We start from the raw sequence: 15,745 nt of genomic DNA, 5'->3' as shown, positions 1-15,745 counted from the left end.
ATGCTCACTTGAAACCGTAGAAATTCAACGCCTCTATCCACTGCGCCATGGGCCCCTATCCCGTTGCCGTTAACCGCCTGAAGAAGATCAGAGGAATAGTTGGCCGACAATTGGTGAAAGATAACTACGAAGATGAGGATAACAGTCTGCAAATAAAAAATAAATAAATAAAAAATGGTTAAGGATTAGTTACCGTGGAAGGTTCCATAAATTGCTGTGCAGATAGCAAAGGCGATGAATGAATGGCAGAATGGAATTGCTATCGAAATAATTATTAGAGACGTCATGGAAAAAGTAAGAATGTAACTGATCGGAACGTGAAGCAGGTCGGCAACCATTCCTACGCCAAGTTGACTAAGTGCAGCAAATATACCATACACGGACATAATTAGAGCACCCTCTTCACTACTAAGTCCAATATCAACAACATTGGCTGGTATGAAGATCACATAGGATTCGCCAGCTAAAATGGAAACAAATAAAGAATTTTAAATAAATAACTTTAAACAAACTGCTGTATATCCTGATGACAAAAACATATACGTATATATAAAAAAACAACATATTTTTATTGCCCGTTTGCGACGAGAGTGAAAGAGAGTAGAGAGTAGTGATGGGACGATTCTATATGTTGCTTGATTCCGGTACAATTTCCTATTCTGTTCTCAATTTTGAATTCTAATTTAAAAAAAAACACTATGCCTGTCTGTCTGACTGCATATTTTCAAGCTATCTCTTCCGTAACTAAAAGTCGCAAACCGAGGTTACGGGCCTGAAATGATTGGATGTTTTCTTTTGTGGGTCTTTAGTCGGTTAAAATATTTTTAAGGGGTCAAAAGGGGTCAAAATTGAAAAACAAATCGATATACATTTTGTAGTTTATTTTCAGTTCAATGGTATCGTCACCTATAAAAGTAGTCATTTTTAAGAAAATTGTGGAGGTGGACCTAATGTACAAATTTCTGCTTCCCCCCCCCCCCAAAAAAAAAACTAAACGTGCGCGCAATCTCGAGAATCAGTCCGGAAAAGAAATTTAAATAAAATACTCCACCGAATTAAATCACATTTGCGATGAAATTTACGTGAAAACTGTAGCTTAAAAAATTAATAATCGTGACTAAACCAGACTCTAACTTGCAGGTCTGTCAATTGAAGTATGGAAGCAAAAAATGGAATATATTTAAACAGTTTGACAAAATATATCAGATATGAACTTAAATAAATATATATATTTTTAAATATATGTGATAAAATTAATTACTAAAAACAATTAACGTATTTTCTATATTTTTTTTATTATAAGGATAGTGCAAAAACATAAAATAGTGTTAGGTATAAATTAGTTTAACAGTTCGAGAGAAAAATGCTTGTTGTTTTGTCTTCGAAGAGAGAGAGAGAGAGAGAGAGAGAGAGAGAGTTGAGAAGAATATATACAGCAAGAGAATCAAGTGGATCTCGCAGGTTTAAATAATTATCAATAAATGAATTACCTAAAGAAAGGCGTACCTATGTTTGAAAAAAATATAATTAATTACTGAAACAAATGTACAAAGCGAGCGAGAGAGATGTACTCATAGGTCAAAAATAGGTATCATTGCGACGCCATGTTTGAATGGTACATTAGCGTTCGTTTAGAATGCTAATACCGTTAATCCGGAATATAGGAGCTCATCCGATAAGAAGGAGCGGAATTAGTTTGGGGCGACTCTATTATTTTTGAAATATTATGTTATGTTAATGAGTTTATGATTCAGTTACGAAGGATAACCCCCCCATATCTGTTGAAAGTGCAGAATACCTCCCGGTGATAACTGGAAGCGGTAGGAGGACTTGTTATTTAGAGGGAAAATATGAACTACTTCCTCTATTTATATTAGGCCATTTTGAAGTTTACTTAATGTAAACTAATAATAAGGTAATCCCAACTTCTCTTCCAATTTTCTGATTTTGTATTATGCCCAAATGCATTTAGTTTTTCTTTTGATAAATTGATAGTTTCTACTTCTTCTGATGAGTTAAGGGTGAAATAGATTCATTCATTGATATAATAATTAAATGAATGAAAGTGTCAACGGAATTAAATAAATAAATTATAAGATGGTCAACATCATGAAATTTGAAATATAGACTTTTGTCATTTATTTGTTAAATATAATATATTTTGATTGCAGAAATTTCCCTCTGGACGAAGGTATCATAGTGTTGCAATAACAGATGCAGCATACTCATTTATTATTTCTAGACTATTAGGAACCGTCTGATGTAACTTTACAGTGCTATTTTAGATACATTTAGTCGTTATAATAAAATACTTCATTCCATCCTACGAGCAACATTATCATCATTCCAACGTCTATAGAGGAAGGAGTCCCTACTTTTCTCTATAAATATTTAGTCCGCCTACTGCCACCAGTTGACACCGGGATCTTTTCTACATTTTCCTACCATATTTACATTGCTTCAATCCTAACTGATTGTAAGTTACATATACATAGCAAAAAATAATAAATTCTCCCTCCTCAAAATCCGCTCCATCTGATTGGATGAAACCAGCCAATTCTACTGCTCCAAAATACACTTTTATAGACATAAACGAACGCTGAGGAAATTTTCCAAGATAGCAGCAACCTCTACATACTGCAACATGGGTTCGTCAGCAGAAAATTAAATGCTATTAACCTTAAAATTACATACGCCCGATGTTTTACACATTATTATCTACCACGACCCCCTCAAAAAGAAACTGACAAAAAAACAAGGACTCCCGTGAAACACACATACTTCCATTTTTATGATGAACTAAGATAGGCTATTTCTCAACATCTCTGATGATGATAATATCATTCTACTTGGTGATTTGAATGCGCGATTGTCATCTCCTCTTTTCGATTGTCTAGCTTTAATTTCAACCTACATCACTTCAATTTTTCCGGTGGTCGTAACAGAAAAGACGTCACGACGTTTTTTTCCCGTCCTTTTCTTCCTTCGCGGTACGGGTTCGAGTCTGCCTTCCTACTAGCACTTTTTTTTTTGCTTAACACACACCTCCAAACACCGGGGCAACGCCGGGCACCCATGCTAGTATATATATATATATATATATATATATATATATATATATATATATATATATATATATATATACTTGGGAAAATGCAAACAGCAATTGTCTCCAGCGTTTGTAATTTTGCAACGAACATTATCTTGAGATTGAAAAAACGTGGTCTCGTCAGAAACAACAAACACAAAGGCACATGGCAACACCCACGTTCTAAACACTTGCGTCTGATAAACTATATTATTGTTTGCTAGCGTGATCTACGTGATCTGAACCATGTTCGAGCTATGAGAGGCATTGAATCTCGGACGGATCATCTGGGAAGAGCCAAAATGGAACTCCAGATTTGTCTCAAAACACGATACACCACAAGACCACATGTAAAAAAGCTTAAGATCTCAAAGTTTTTTCATCTTCCCGAAACAAAGAACATCTTTCAGAATTCACTTTCCTCTATTGAACTTGAAAGAAATTGATGCGAGGATTTTAAAGTGAAACTACATTCAAGATATTTTTGGAATAAGAAGTACCAAGACCTGCTGTAAATTCTGAAGGAATTGATGCACCTCTTGAAACAAAACGCAATCTTTTCCGAAAAACTTTATCATCAAATCTATCGATCCAAGAAAAGCATTGGAAGCTACAAAAACATACAAAGATTTCTGAAAAGTGGCATAATGTTTGGGAACATTATAACAGACTCCCTAATCGCCATCCGTCATTGATGAATCTGTATTTGATCGTATTAAGCAATGTTAATCAATCATGACGCTTGACGTGAGATCAAAGCTTCTGTGAGTCAAATAAACAACAGTAAAGCGCCTGCATAACAGATTTTAAAGAATGATGGTGAAGAAATAATCGATCTCCTGGAGCAAGCTATCTAAAGGGCATGAGGAAGTGAAGTACATCGGGACTGGGAAGATGCGATACTCGTATCTTTTGTATAAGAAGTTGTCGAGGTTAGACCGCAGCAATTTTAGGGGAATATCCTTGCTGTCGATAGTTGGTAAGGTGTTTCGGAGTATTATTCTGAATAGATTAGTCCACAAGATTGTAAATGCAATATTTCCGGAATCACAGTGTGGTTTTCATGCAAGCCGTGGCAGTGTGGATATGATTTTCAGCAACTGCCGAAAAAGTACAAAGAATAAAATCTTTCGTTGTATTAATGTTTTATTAACTTATCGAAAGCTTTTAATACCGTAAACAGATCAACTCTTTTGAAGATCTTACTGAAGTTGGACTGCCCGGAAAGAAGGGTGGATTTGATTCATACAGCACACGAACAACTGAAGGTTAGAGTTAGTTTTAATGGCACTCTGAGGAAAAACTTATCAATAATGAGGTCAAACAGGGTGACAATTCCACACCCATGTTATTCAATACCTACTTTGCTATAGTCTTTATTGCGGCATTCTGTTGAAACTCAGAGGGTATCTACATCAGATATCAGACATCTGGCAGTGTATATAATATCCGTAGACTACTTTCCCAAACAAAAGTTTCTTCTTCATTAGTAAAGGAGCTTTTGTTTTATTTTTTTTCAAAGGAGTCACCGCTTCCTAAAGTCTGGAGGCCACCCGAGGATTAGTATTAATGAGTGTACAGTGGTCAAGGGGAACATGTAGTTATCGTTAGCAGTGTTAATTTGGTAAATTGAATTACAGAAAAGGAATGGCTCATCAAGAATTTGTTCCCATTGGACTTGAAGACAACCATATTGTTGTCAGATGGAAAGCAGGAAAACGGAAAAGAGTTCCACAATCATGCAGTTATAAGAAAGAAGGTCTGTTCATGGAATATACGTCTAGGTTTAAGCATATATAAAGAATGGGAGAATTATTGATAGTGGTTTCAGAGACGATTGTTTTTCGTGAAATCAGGCTAGGCGGGCTATAGATTGGAGCTGTTACGAGCACTTACCATGAAAATAACGATAAAGCAGAGACAGGCTCGTAACGTCTTTTCTGTGGGAAAGAGGTTGCAGGTAAAAAGAAAAGGGCATCCCCCACTTGGCTACGAAGTTTATTTTGAACTCTACGCGGATGACTCTGATATTGTTGCACATTCAGAAGATGAATTGATTTATGACCCTTTTGTATCTGCATGCAACTCATTCAACCTAAAATAACAGTCGTTATGTATGATCGAGCACCCGGATCACCTTATATGAAACAACTATCTTCGTTGAAGGCAATAAATTAGACGTAGTATAACTAAGCAGTACCCGCCCGAAAAAAATGCAGCATTGACAGAGAAGTCGCTTCCCGCATTGAAAAGGCTTTTTTGATTTTTTTTCAGCACTTACAAAATGTATGTGATCCCAGCATGATATCAAGTTACATACGTAAATCATTGCATATAAAGTATGTGCTTTGAGGGCCATTCTGTATGCAAACGAAAATAGGCACTCTATAAGCACCAACTAAAACTTCTTGAGGGCTTTCATCAAAGGTGTCTGATACGGACACTTCATATGAAGTGGCAGGTTGATGTCACAGATACAGAAGTATTAGCGAAAGCAGGCCTACTAAGCATTCAGTTGATTGTAATAAAAAGTTGTCTCTGATGGTCTGGTCACATTGTGCGTATGAATGACGGCCTTCTGCCAAGGAAATTAGTCTATGGTGAAATGTGGGAAGGAAAAAATGCATAAAAACATAAGAAGAGATTTAAGGACGCTATAAAATCTTATGTGAAACTATCGGAACTATCCGTGAACTAATGGAGAAAAATGGCTTTAGATAGAAGTAAATGGCGGAAACTGATTCTCGAAAGTGCAAAAATATTTGAGAATAGCCGCATACAGTACAGCGCTTACAAGTGGTTGATTTGCAAAAGCAAACAGGGTTAACAAATCCACCTAAATAATCGTGACATATGCAGAAATTTATGCCTATCCTTTGCTGGCCTCAAAAGCCATTTGTCTTGCACTCCAATAATGACACTGAAAACAAAATGGATCTGTGGCAAAATCAAAAGTGTCACCTGTGATTATATCCAATTGGAGAGGGGAGTAGGGAGGGGGACAGAGGATATAAATTATAAAGGTGGTCGCGCTACAAAAACGAGAGGACAGCCACCATATATGTACATATATGCATATGTATTATATATATATATGCATATGCATATATGCACATATATGCATATATATATATGCAGATGCATATATGTGCATATATGCATCTGCATATGTATATATAGATGCATATATATATACATATATATATATGCATACATATATATGTGCATACATATATATATGCATACATGTATAGATATGTACACATGTATATATATGCATACATGTATATATATGTACACATGTATATATACGCATACATGTATATACACTGCTGATCAAAAATTTAAGATCACTTAAACATCTTTAAAAACAAACATTTTTTAAGGATAGATTTTAAACTCTTCCGACTTAAGGTTACTAATACAACAATCTTAAAGGTTATGGAAACAAAAAGGTACATCCAAAGAGTGCATTGTTATTAAATTAGGCTTTTTATACATAATCAAAATTATAAGACCAAGGGTATAAATTGTTTGATTTATGATAATTCTAATGTTCTTAGTTCAGTTAGAGATTAGCAATCACTGTGTAAACGTATTACCATGCCTAAAGCAAGAAAACTAACCGAAGTTGAGCGCTCTCGAATTCTTGGATTCCATTAGCAAGGTTTGTCACAGCGAGCGATAGCAGCTAAGGTAAATCGATGTAAAACTGTTATTTGCAACTTTCTAAAGAACACTTATAATTATGGAAAACCAAAATACTTTGGTAGCCCTCCACCCCCAATTTCTCCTGCATTGAGTAGGAGAATCAGACGGGTTGTTATGAATGAGAGAGGACTTTCTCCTAGTCAAATTAAGGCGGTTACAGATGTTGATTGCAGTCCAATAATCATCAGGCGACACTTACACACAAAAAGGCATGGTAAATAAAAAGCGTAAACAAATTCCTCGATTGCTTCCACGTCACAAAGTGGATCGCTACCTTAATGGAAACCCTTATTTCTAGCATGCCCGAAATAACTTTTTAAAATCATCAAAAGCAGTGGAGGTAGAACTAATTATTAAGTTTGATTGTTGAGTGTTTTCATACACTTTTCATAAACTTTTGTACAATTTAATAAAATTTTTGTCTCAGGTCTTATAATTTTGATCATGTGTAAAAAGCCTAATTCAATAAAAATGTAAATTTTAAAAATAAATCTTTGGAATGTAGCTTTTTGTTTCCGTAACCTTTTAGATTGTAGTATTGGTAATCTTAAGTCGGAAGAGTTTAAAATTTATCCTTAAAATAAGTTGTTTTTTTTTTAAAGATTTTTAAGTGGTCTTAAATTTTTTATCAGCAGTGTATATACATACATGTATATATATACATATATGTATATATATGCATTAATATATATATATATATATATATATATATATATATATATATATATATATAGTAGATTTACCTGGAGTTAAACGTAACGTTAAATTCCTTTAAAACAATGAAGTAAAATAACGGAAAGCAACTGAGAGATGCATGCGAGTATTGTTTTTTCCAAACAGTTCACTTCTTGTAAGTAAAAAAAGTTCTCGAGCTGATATCGAAAGGAAAACCTTAACACAGAGATACAAGTACGGTAACGATTAGACCAGCTTACCATGATCATCAAAAAGTCTTTTAAAACATTGTGAATCAGTTGACAAACAGATAAAAAAAAATAAAATGATGATACCTAAGTACCAAATTTCAATTATGGCCCTTTAGCTACTGCTCTTTTCCGGATGAAAACTGACTAAAACGTTTTCTAAGTGTCCATGTACCCTATAAACAAAATATCAAGTCTGTAGATAAAAAAAAAATTCCGTCGTTTTGTATAAAAATTAAATACAGGGCTTTCTCTTTCGGTTTTGTCATGCAAAAAAGCAAGCACATTGAACGTCTCGGCCAGCATTCCCTTCAGCAAGTAGCCCACATATGAAAAGAAACTTCACGGACTTCTGAAGCCCAGTAACGCGCATACAGGTTCTTCAGCGAAAGTATGTGTAAACAGGTTAATAAAAATTACATAAACTATCTTACTAAGTACACCTGTTCAACGAGCAGATTCACAAAACAATCTACACATTTGTTCTCTGTAAAAAAGGTAAGCTAAACTAAATAGTGTTCGGTTACGATGACGGTTAAACATACAGCTTATTATTAATTCTCTATCCTTGTTTTAAGAAATACTTTTTATATAAATACTACGAGTTCAGCGTGGCTTTCCTCGGACCCTGTGTACTGTTAATAACTTTATGTGCATATATATATATATATATATATATATATATATATATATATATATATATATTAAAAAGTTTAACTCATGCCCAGGTAACCTACATCTAAAATTTCAAGTGTTTAGACCCAAAATTAGCAGAGGAGTGTGGTAGAGTCTGCAAAGGTCAGCTCTATCAACTTTGACATCTTTTTGGCCCAAAACTGATTAAAAAGCTTGCTGCATGATTGACTACACTTTATGTAAAATTTCAAATAGACCAAAAATTGGCTGAATAATTTGCTAGAAATCGTTTGAACTTTGACCCTCTTGAAAGCTAAATTATCGGCAAAAAACGATTAAAAAGCTCGCCCTATCTCCGAATATAATTTATATAAAATTTCAAATGTCTAGAACGAAAATTGGCTAAATAATTTGGTATAGACCACAGAGGCCAATTTTTTAAAATTTTGACCCCAATTATGACCCCTTAACATTTACTGTTTTGGGCTCAAATAAAATTGAAAAGTTTCATCCATGTCCACGTAACCGACATCTAAAATTTCAAGTGGTTACACCCAAAATTAGTGGAGAATTTTGATAAAGCGTTCAAAGGACAAATCGTTGACCTTTGACCCCTTGATAGCCAAATGTCTGGCCGAAAATTCATTAAAAATATTCCCAAATCTCAATATCCCTTATGCCAAATCTTGAGTCTGTAGACTGAAAACTGACAGAGTAGTTTAGTAGGGATATCTACATACACAGACAGTTTTACAAGTCATGCTTACATACACATATGTATCTAAATGACTTTGCAATGTCACCTTTTCCTGATTAACCTGTCTTATAAAAGTACAATGTATATCCTATCGGGTTGCGTTTTATCCTATTTCTTTTGAACTCATGCGTGAAGGACTGACCTATCTATAAACAGATCCGCGTAAAGGCATGCGTGACCACGTCTGCATAATAAAATAAACAAAACGGTATTCGCTTTCGTAGCTATCTTTGCAAAAGAATCCATTGACAGCGAAGAATGAGACTCACCTGCCCAGACAAAATAAATGAATAGAAGAAGTTGTAAACCACTGCTCTTAAACACAACAGGATCAAAGAGATTGGAGAATAGCGATTTGAACCCATGAGAAATCCTCTCACTGATTTTTGAAAGGCGTCTCTCAGTGGAATATGTAATGTTTTCAGTAACATTGGCTGAGTTGCGTACTTCATTTTCCTGAAAAGAAAGAAAATATGTATTTATAATTTATTAAAAAAAAAAATATGCGATACTTTTCCGCGAATGTTGCTTCGGCATATTCCGGCAGCTTACACAAACTGTCAGAATATGGCGAAACACTCAGGCACTTTATCAGACGATAGTTAATAGTTTGAAAATAGTAAATCGTGCGAAATTTTTTATTAAAAAAATACGGAACAAGCAAGGAGTTATTAGATAGATGCTTATTTGAATTTATAGAAATTTTATAAGAAATCATTCCTTTCCATCAGTGACGTGCAAAAACGTTTTCAGGGCAGATGCTCAAGTGAGAAACTGCGGCAAAGATATAGTAATGAATATCGTCTCGGAGGTGTGGGGGAAGGTCTCTATAATACATTTCTCTGAAATGTAGAAGCAAAAGGGGCAGGTGCTTGGCCATCCCTAGCAATCCTCTCTGCACGCCCCTGGTCTCCATCATAAAATATATCGCAGACATCCACTCGGTTAAGCAACTTCCTTCCACTTTCTCTGACCCTTAGCATCTTGCTTTTCTGTTGACAGCTGCCATTTAGTCAACCAAAATCAAAAAAAAAATATCGTGCCCCTATTCTTAACGGAAAGAAAAGGAATAAATAAAGATAAGCAGTTCTTACCTATTCATCTTTTACCTAATATCTTACAAAAAAATACCAAAATATAAAAATATATTTATACCAAATAAACAAAACATATTTCTTACAAAACATACCAAAATATAAAAACATATTTCTTACAAAATATACCAAAATAAACAAAACTATTTCTTACAACAAATACCAAAATATAAAAACATATTGCTTACAAAATATACCAAATAAACAAAACTATTTCTTACAAAAAATACAAAAATATAAAAAAATATTTTTACAATATATACCAAAATAAACAAAACTATTTCTTACAACAAATACCAAAATATAAAAACATATTTCTTACAAAATATACCAAATAAACAAAACTATTTCTTACAAAAAATACCAAATATACAAACATATTTCTTACAAAATATACCAAATAAACAAAACTATTTCTTACAAAACATACCAAAATATAAAAACATATTTCTTACAAAATATACCAAGATAAACAAAACTATTTCTTACAAAACATACCAAAATATAAAAACATATTTCTTACAAAATATACCAAATAAACAAAACTATTTCTTACAAAAAATACGAAAATATAAAAACATATTTCTTCCAAAATATACCAAAATAAACAAAACTATCTCTTACAAAAAATACCAAATATAAACACATATTTCTTACAAAATATACCAAGATAAACAAAACTATTTCTTACAAAACATACCAAAATATAAAAACATATTTCTTACAAAATATATCAAAATAAACAAAACTATTTCTTACAACAAATACCAAAATATAAAAACATATTTCTTACAAAATATACCAAAATAAACAAACCTATTTCTTACAAAAAATACCAAAATAAATTAAAACTATTTCTCACAACAGATGCCAAACTAAACACAAATATTTTTTACAAAATCATGAAAATAAACAAAAATGTTTACAAAAATACTAAAATAAAGCAAAAATATTTCCCCAAAATATACTAAAATAAACAAAAATATTCATTACAGAATATACAAAAATAAACAGAAATAGTTGTTACAAAAATGCTAAAATAAACAAAAATATATCTTACAGAATATATAAAAAAAAAGATTTCTTACAAAAATACTAAAACAAACAATATTTCTTACAAATAATATAAAACAAGCAAATAAAAATGTTTATCAAAAATATTTTTTTCAAAAATTTTAAAAATCTAACAAAATTGTTTTCATTTGTTTTTACATAATATTTTACAAAAAAATAAATATTTATCCAGGAAACTTACAACAGCTAGATTTTTATTATAAAACACTCTGATTGTGAAAGTCGAAATTTTCAATATTGGATTTCAAGACAAATAAATTGTGTGTACGTTATTGTTATGTTACAGTAATAAAAATAATCAAAGAGTTTTGAAAGACGATAAGGTAAAAGCGATATTATTAAATAGTTATTTTTTGACGAAAAATAGCAAAAATAAAACTTTGGCTGCAAAACACCGGAGAGTTCCAAGGGGAGTTAAATAGCGTTTAACAATTGCAAACTCTGTAAAAAATTGTGCGTTAACAATTATAAATGCGATAAAAACAAATCTGTGAGAGGATTTTTGACCCTGTTATGTTTAAAGGCAGTGGATTACAACTTCATCTATTTTGTATGGGAAGGTGAGTCTCATTCTTCACTTTCAATGGATTCTTTTGCAAAAATACTCACGAAAGTGAATACTGTCTTCTCAACGGGGATCTGTTTATAGCTAGGTCTGTCCTTCACGTTTAAGGTTAAAAGAAATTGAAGTAAACGGAACCCGATGGGGTATTCATTGCAGTTTTTTTAGATTGTCCCTGTTTTTAAAATAACTGAATTATTTCCCTTGTAATTGTGTTATGTGTTCCCAAAGAAATATGGTCAGGGTCCTTTTCACAATAAAGATCAAAAAGTCGAGTTCGTTTTTAAGAATGCGGTAATATTTACATAGGAAAGAAAATAATAAAATGCTACATAATGTCGAGTCGTAGAAACATAAACAATAAGCTAGTCCAAATAGTATTCAAGGAATAAACCCAGAACTTTGTATTACGCTTCGATTGACAGCTTATTATTAATTCCTTCAAAGGGACCCAGTCCTTGTAAAAGGAGAACCTTGCATAGAGGTTTTTTAACACGTTAATCCAACTTAACATGTTAATCCAATGTAACACCTTAATCCAATGTACAAATCTATAAACGAATTTTAATATTTTAATTAGAGCTAAATAAGCGTTTCTAAATATGGGCTATGCTCCCGGAAATAAAAATAATGATAAATGAAAAAAAAAGAAATATGTGATCCACATACTCTGCTTTAGTTAATAACCTAATAAAAATAATAAAATGCTACATAATGTCGAGTCGTAGAAACATAAACAGTAAGCTAGTCCAAATAGAACTTGTATTCGATTGACAGCTTATTATTAATTCCTTTAAGGAGGCCAAATCTCTATAAAATTGTGAACCTTGCACAAAGGTTTTTTTAACAACTTAATCCAATGAATTTTAATATTTAAATTAGAGCTAATTAAACGTTTCTAAATATGGGCTATACTTCCGGAAATAAAAATAATATAATAATGATAAATTAAAAAAGAAATATGTGATCCGCATGTGGGACCTTGGTCAATGTAGGGGCGGCCCTTCATACCAATTGTCACTATCCAGCTCCCCTACTCCCCGGGGAGTTGGTCCCCATTTCCTCTTTACTCCTCACATAAAAATCGGCCTTGTGCCTTATTTGCTCGGTGGAGGAGCAAATAAATACGCTTTTCTTGGTATTTTAGCCAAGATCAAAGTGTAGCATCTGTTCTTACTACATGTTGTACTTATATAAAGTGGGGGATCACTTTTCTTAATCAATTTAATGTAAAAGGATCACCCACTTTACAACCAGTCAGTCTCAAAGCCAGTCAAGTCATTCTCCAGATCATTTAAGCCGTTTTTAAAGGATTCCAGTTATTTTTAAGCATTCAAGTCATTCTTAAGGTCATTCAATTCATCCTTAAGTTCATTAAAGTCATTCTAAATCATTTACTTGTTATTTATTTAAGTCATTTCAGCCCATTTTTGCAGTCATTTTAGTTCATCTTTAAGAATGTCAATCCTACATTCACGCATTCATTCATTACACGAGAGCACGCGACTAATGGCTATCGGCCTTGTTTTATTTTTATTTTTTCACTTTTCTTCCAATCGCATCTAAATAATTTATCTGGCTCTGTACATATTTTATCTATTTATTTATATCTCCACCTCCTTCCAATTATTTTTATTATGCCGATTGATTTTCCTTTTATTTCTCCCCTCTTTAGTTGCTTCTCTTTTCCATTCTTTCTCATTCTCCTCCTCTTTAATAGCTGCTACACACATAATCTATTGCCTCCACTTCCTACCATCGTTTACCCACCCTGAATATTTTCATCCTTATGTTGTATAAACATATTGTAGGTTATGGCCCCAAAGGTCAAAATCCCTCTAAAGTTTGAATCCTGTGACCTCGTTTGAGGGTAGAAGAAAAAATGGTGGCAAATGAATGCCAATAGACTTCTGAACATCATACTATTTTTCACAAGCATAAAGGTTGTGCATTCGCGAGAACGGTAGCCATATTTAAAGATGTTTGACAACCATTCAACTACAACATAATGACTTACTTAAACCCTAGTAGCACCCAAACCAATGAACACCAAAACATATAGTTAAGTGCATTTTGTTCCCAATTAAATTCTTCATCATTTATTATATGGATATTGGACTTAATTTTATAGTCTATTTCAGAGTCGAGATTATTTGTAGAAAACAGTTTTTTTTTCATACATTTTATGTAGACTTCTTTAGTATTTTATATGGATAACTTAAAAATATACTTTTTTGTATAATTTTGATATTTCCCATGTAAAGTCATTTATATTCTACCAATATGACTCATCACACAAAACTATAGTTGTTTTCTTTTCCTCCACTGAAGATGTTATGCTTTCAGTCATGTTTATAGCTGTGTTTATTTTCGTACAGCCTGGAGTTCACATAGCTTGAATAATCATCACTAAACTTGGTCAAAATATTGGTCATGATCCAAATTAGAACTGATTTTATTTTTGGTATCTAGTTTAAAGGGTAATGGTCAAGGTCAACGAAAAGGTGACAGCTATACTTATTGAAATGTCTTCGGTTCTCTTCATTGTAGATACTCTTTGCTTTGCCCAAAATTGTAGCCAATGAAGCCCCCCCCCCGTGTAATATGGCTCTGAACTTAAAAGGTTTCATCAAAGTTGAACATTTTGCGGTATTTCAATTTCCGATTTAATAAATTTTAATGTATGAATCTGATGTCAATTCATAACAGCAATCACTATCTAAAATTTCAGTCTTATCAACGTTTTCATGGCATAACTTTATATGATATGAAGAAATAAAGTCCAAATAACACTTTGGCCAATCGTTATGTCGCCAGGCAGTTTAAAAACTTCTGTTCTTGTTGTACATAGAGACATTATTTTAACCTTAGATATATTCGCGTTTTTGCGTAACTTCCAAGTTGGTTCCTTCACCAAAATATACAATAATTGTCAACTTTTATTCAAATGAAATTTAGCTTATATTTCTTTTTGATTCGTCAAGTTACAAATGAGAACACAGGTTTTAAACAATCTTATGGATTAAAAATAAAACAATTATTTAAGGCAATTTACTTCAAGTAAAGAACAAAATGAAGAACACTATATATTGTTTTATTTAAAAAGCATCACGTTTTATCTCACTTTATTATCATTATCTTTTTCAACATTTTTCCAGTCATTTTACAGAGTTTTCACGTATTTGTGCATTTTACCTTGTTTTGTAGCTAAGTACAAATGTTTACATCTTTACATTAATTTGATTACATTTCGTAGAGTATTTTATTAAATCCATTAAATTCCTTGCAACTTAATTTTCTACAGTGACAATCAGGGAGATGAATATTTGGATTTGGATGAAGGCTGATTAGAATGTGTAACCTGATATATTTCCAGTGGCTTCAATGTTTTTTCCTTGTTCTCTTCAGAGATATACCTGAAATGTTAAAGGAACATCAATTTTGATTTTTTTTTATTCACATGAAGTGTGTCCCATTTTCCTCTGGTAATCAGAAAAAAAATATTATTAAACATTTTACAAGCTTGCCTGTTTCTTTTTCAGATATTCTATACTTTTTACTAAAAATAGTTTTTTTCTATTTTGATCTAACTGACAAAGATAGTCAACGAAATTAGAATGCAACGTCCATCTAATTTAGTTGCTGGCTCATTATTTTCAATAGTTATGTACTATTGATATTTTGAAAATTATTCCTTAAATCGATAAAAGAGAAAAACTATTTTGAAGATGGGATCTTTTCAATCTTTGATACTTATCGGATTATTTTCTGTACAAAACAAATCTAATCTACTGGACATATAAGTAATCTTTATGTGAAATTTGCATATGATAAGCTCAGCCGTTTCGGAATCTATGAGGAAAGACCTCATGTGTGTGTACAAAAATGGACCTATATATA

At 32.4% G+C, this 15,745-nt stretch overlaps 1 protein-coding gene across 2 annotated transcripts in view; it reads right to left on the bottom strand.

Annotated features, from left to right (window-relative positions):
• Positions 1-15,745, bottom strand: part of LOC145278013 (monocarboxylate transporter 9-like) — a 71,297-nt gene that overhangs the window by 17,911 nt on the left and 37,641 nt on the right. For both annotated transcript variants that reach the window (XM_080130196.1, XM_080130195.1), the window contains 2 exons: positions 9,385-9,571; positions 194-463 (listed from right to left, as the gene is read on the bottom strand). In XM_080130196.1, the coding sequence (XP_079986322.1) occupies positions 194-463; positions 9,385-9,571 (457 nt within the window). The remainder of the gene's footprint in view (positions 1-193; positions 464-9,384; positions 9,572-15,745) is intronic.

Source organism: Euprymna scolopes, chromosome 6, assembly GCF_053919585.1.
Source record: "Euprymna scolopes isolate OS-2025 chromosome 6, ASM5391958v1, whole genome shotgun sequence".
NCBI lineage: Eukaryota > Metazoa > Mollusca > Cephalopoda > Sepiida > Sepiolidae > Euprymna > Euprymna scolopes.
Note: the sequence above shows the minus strand (reverse complement) of the source record. Positions and strands in the feature narration are given on the sequence as shown.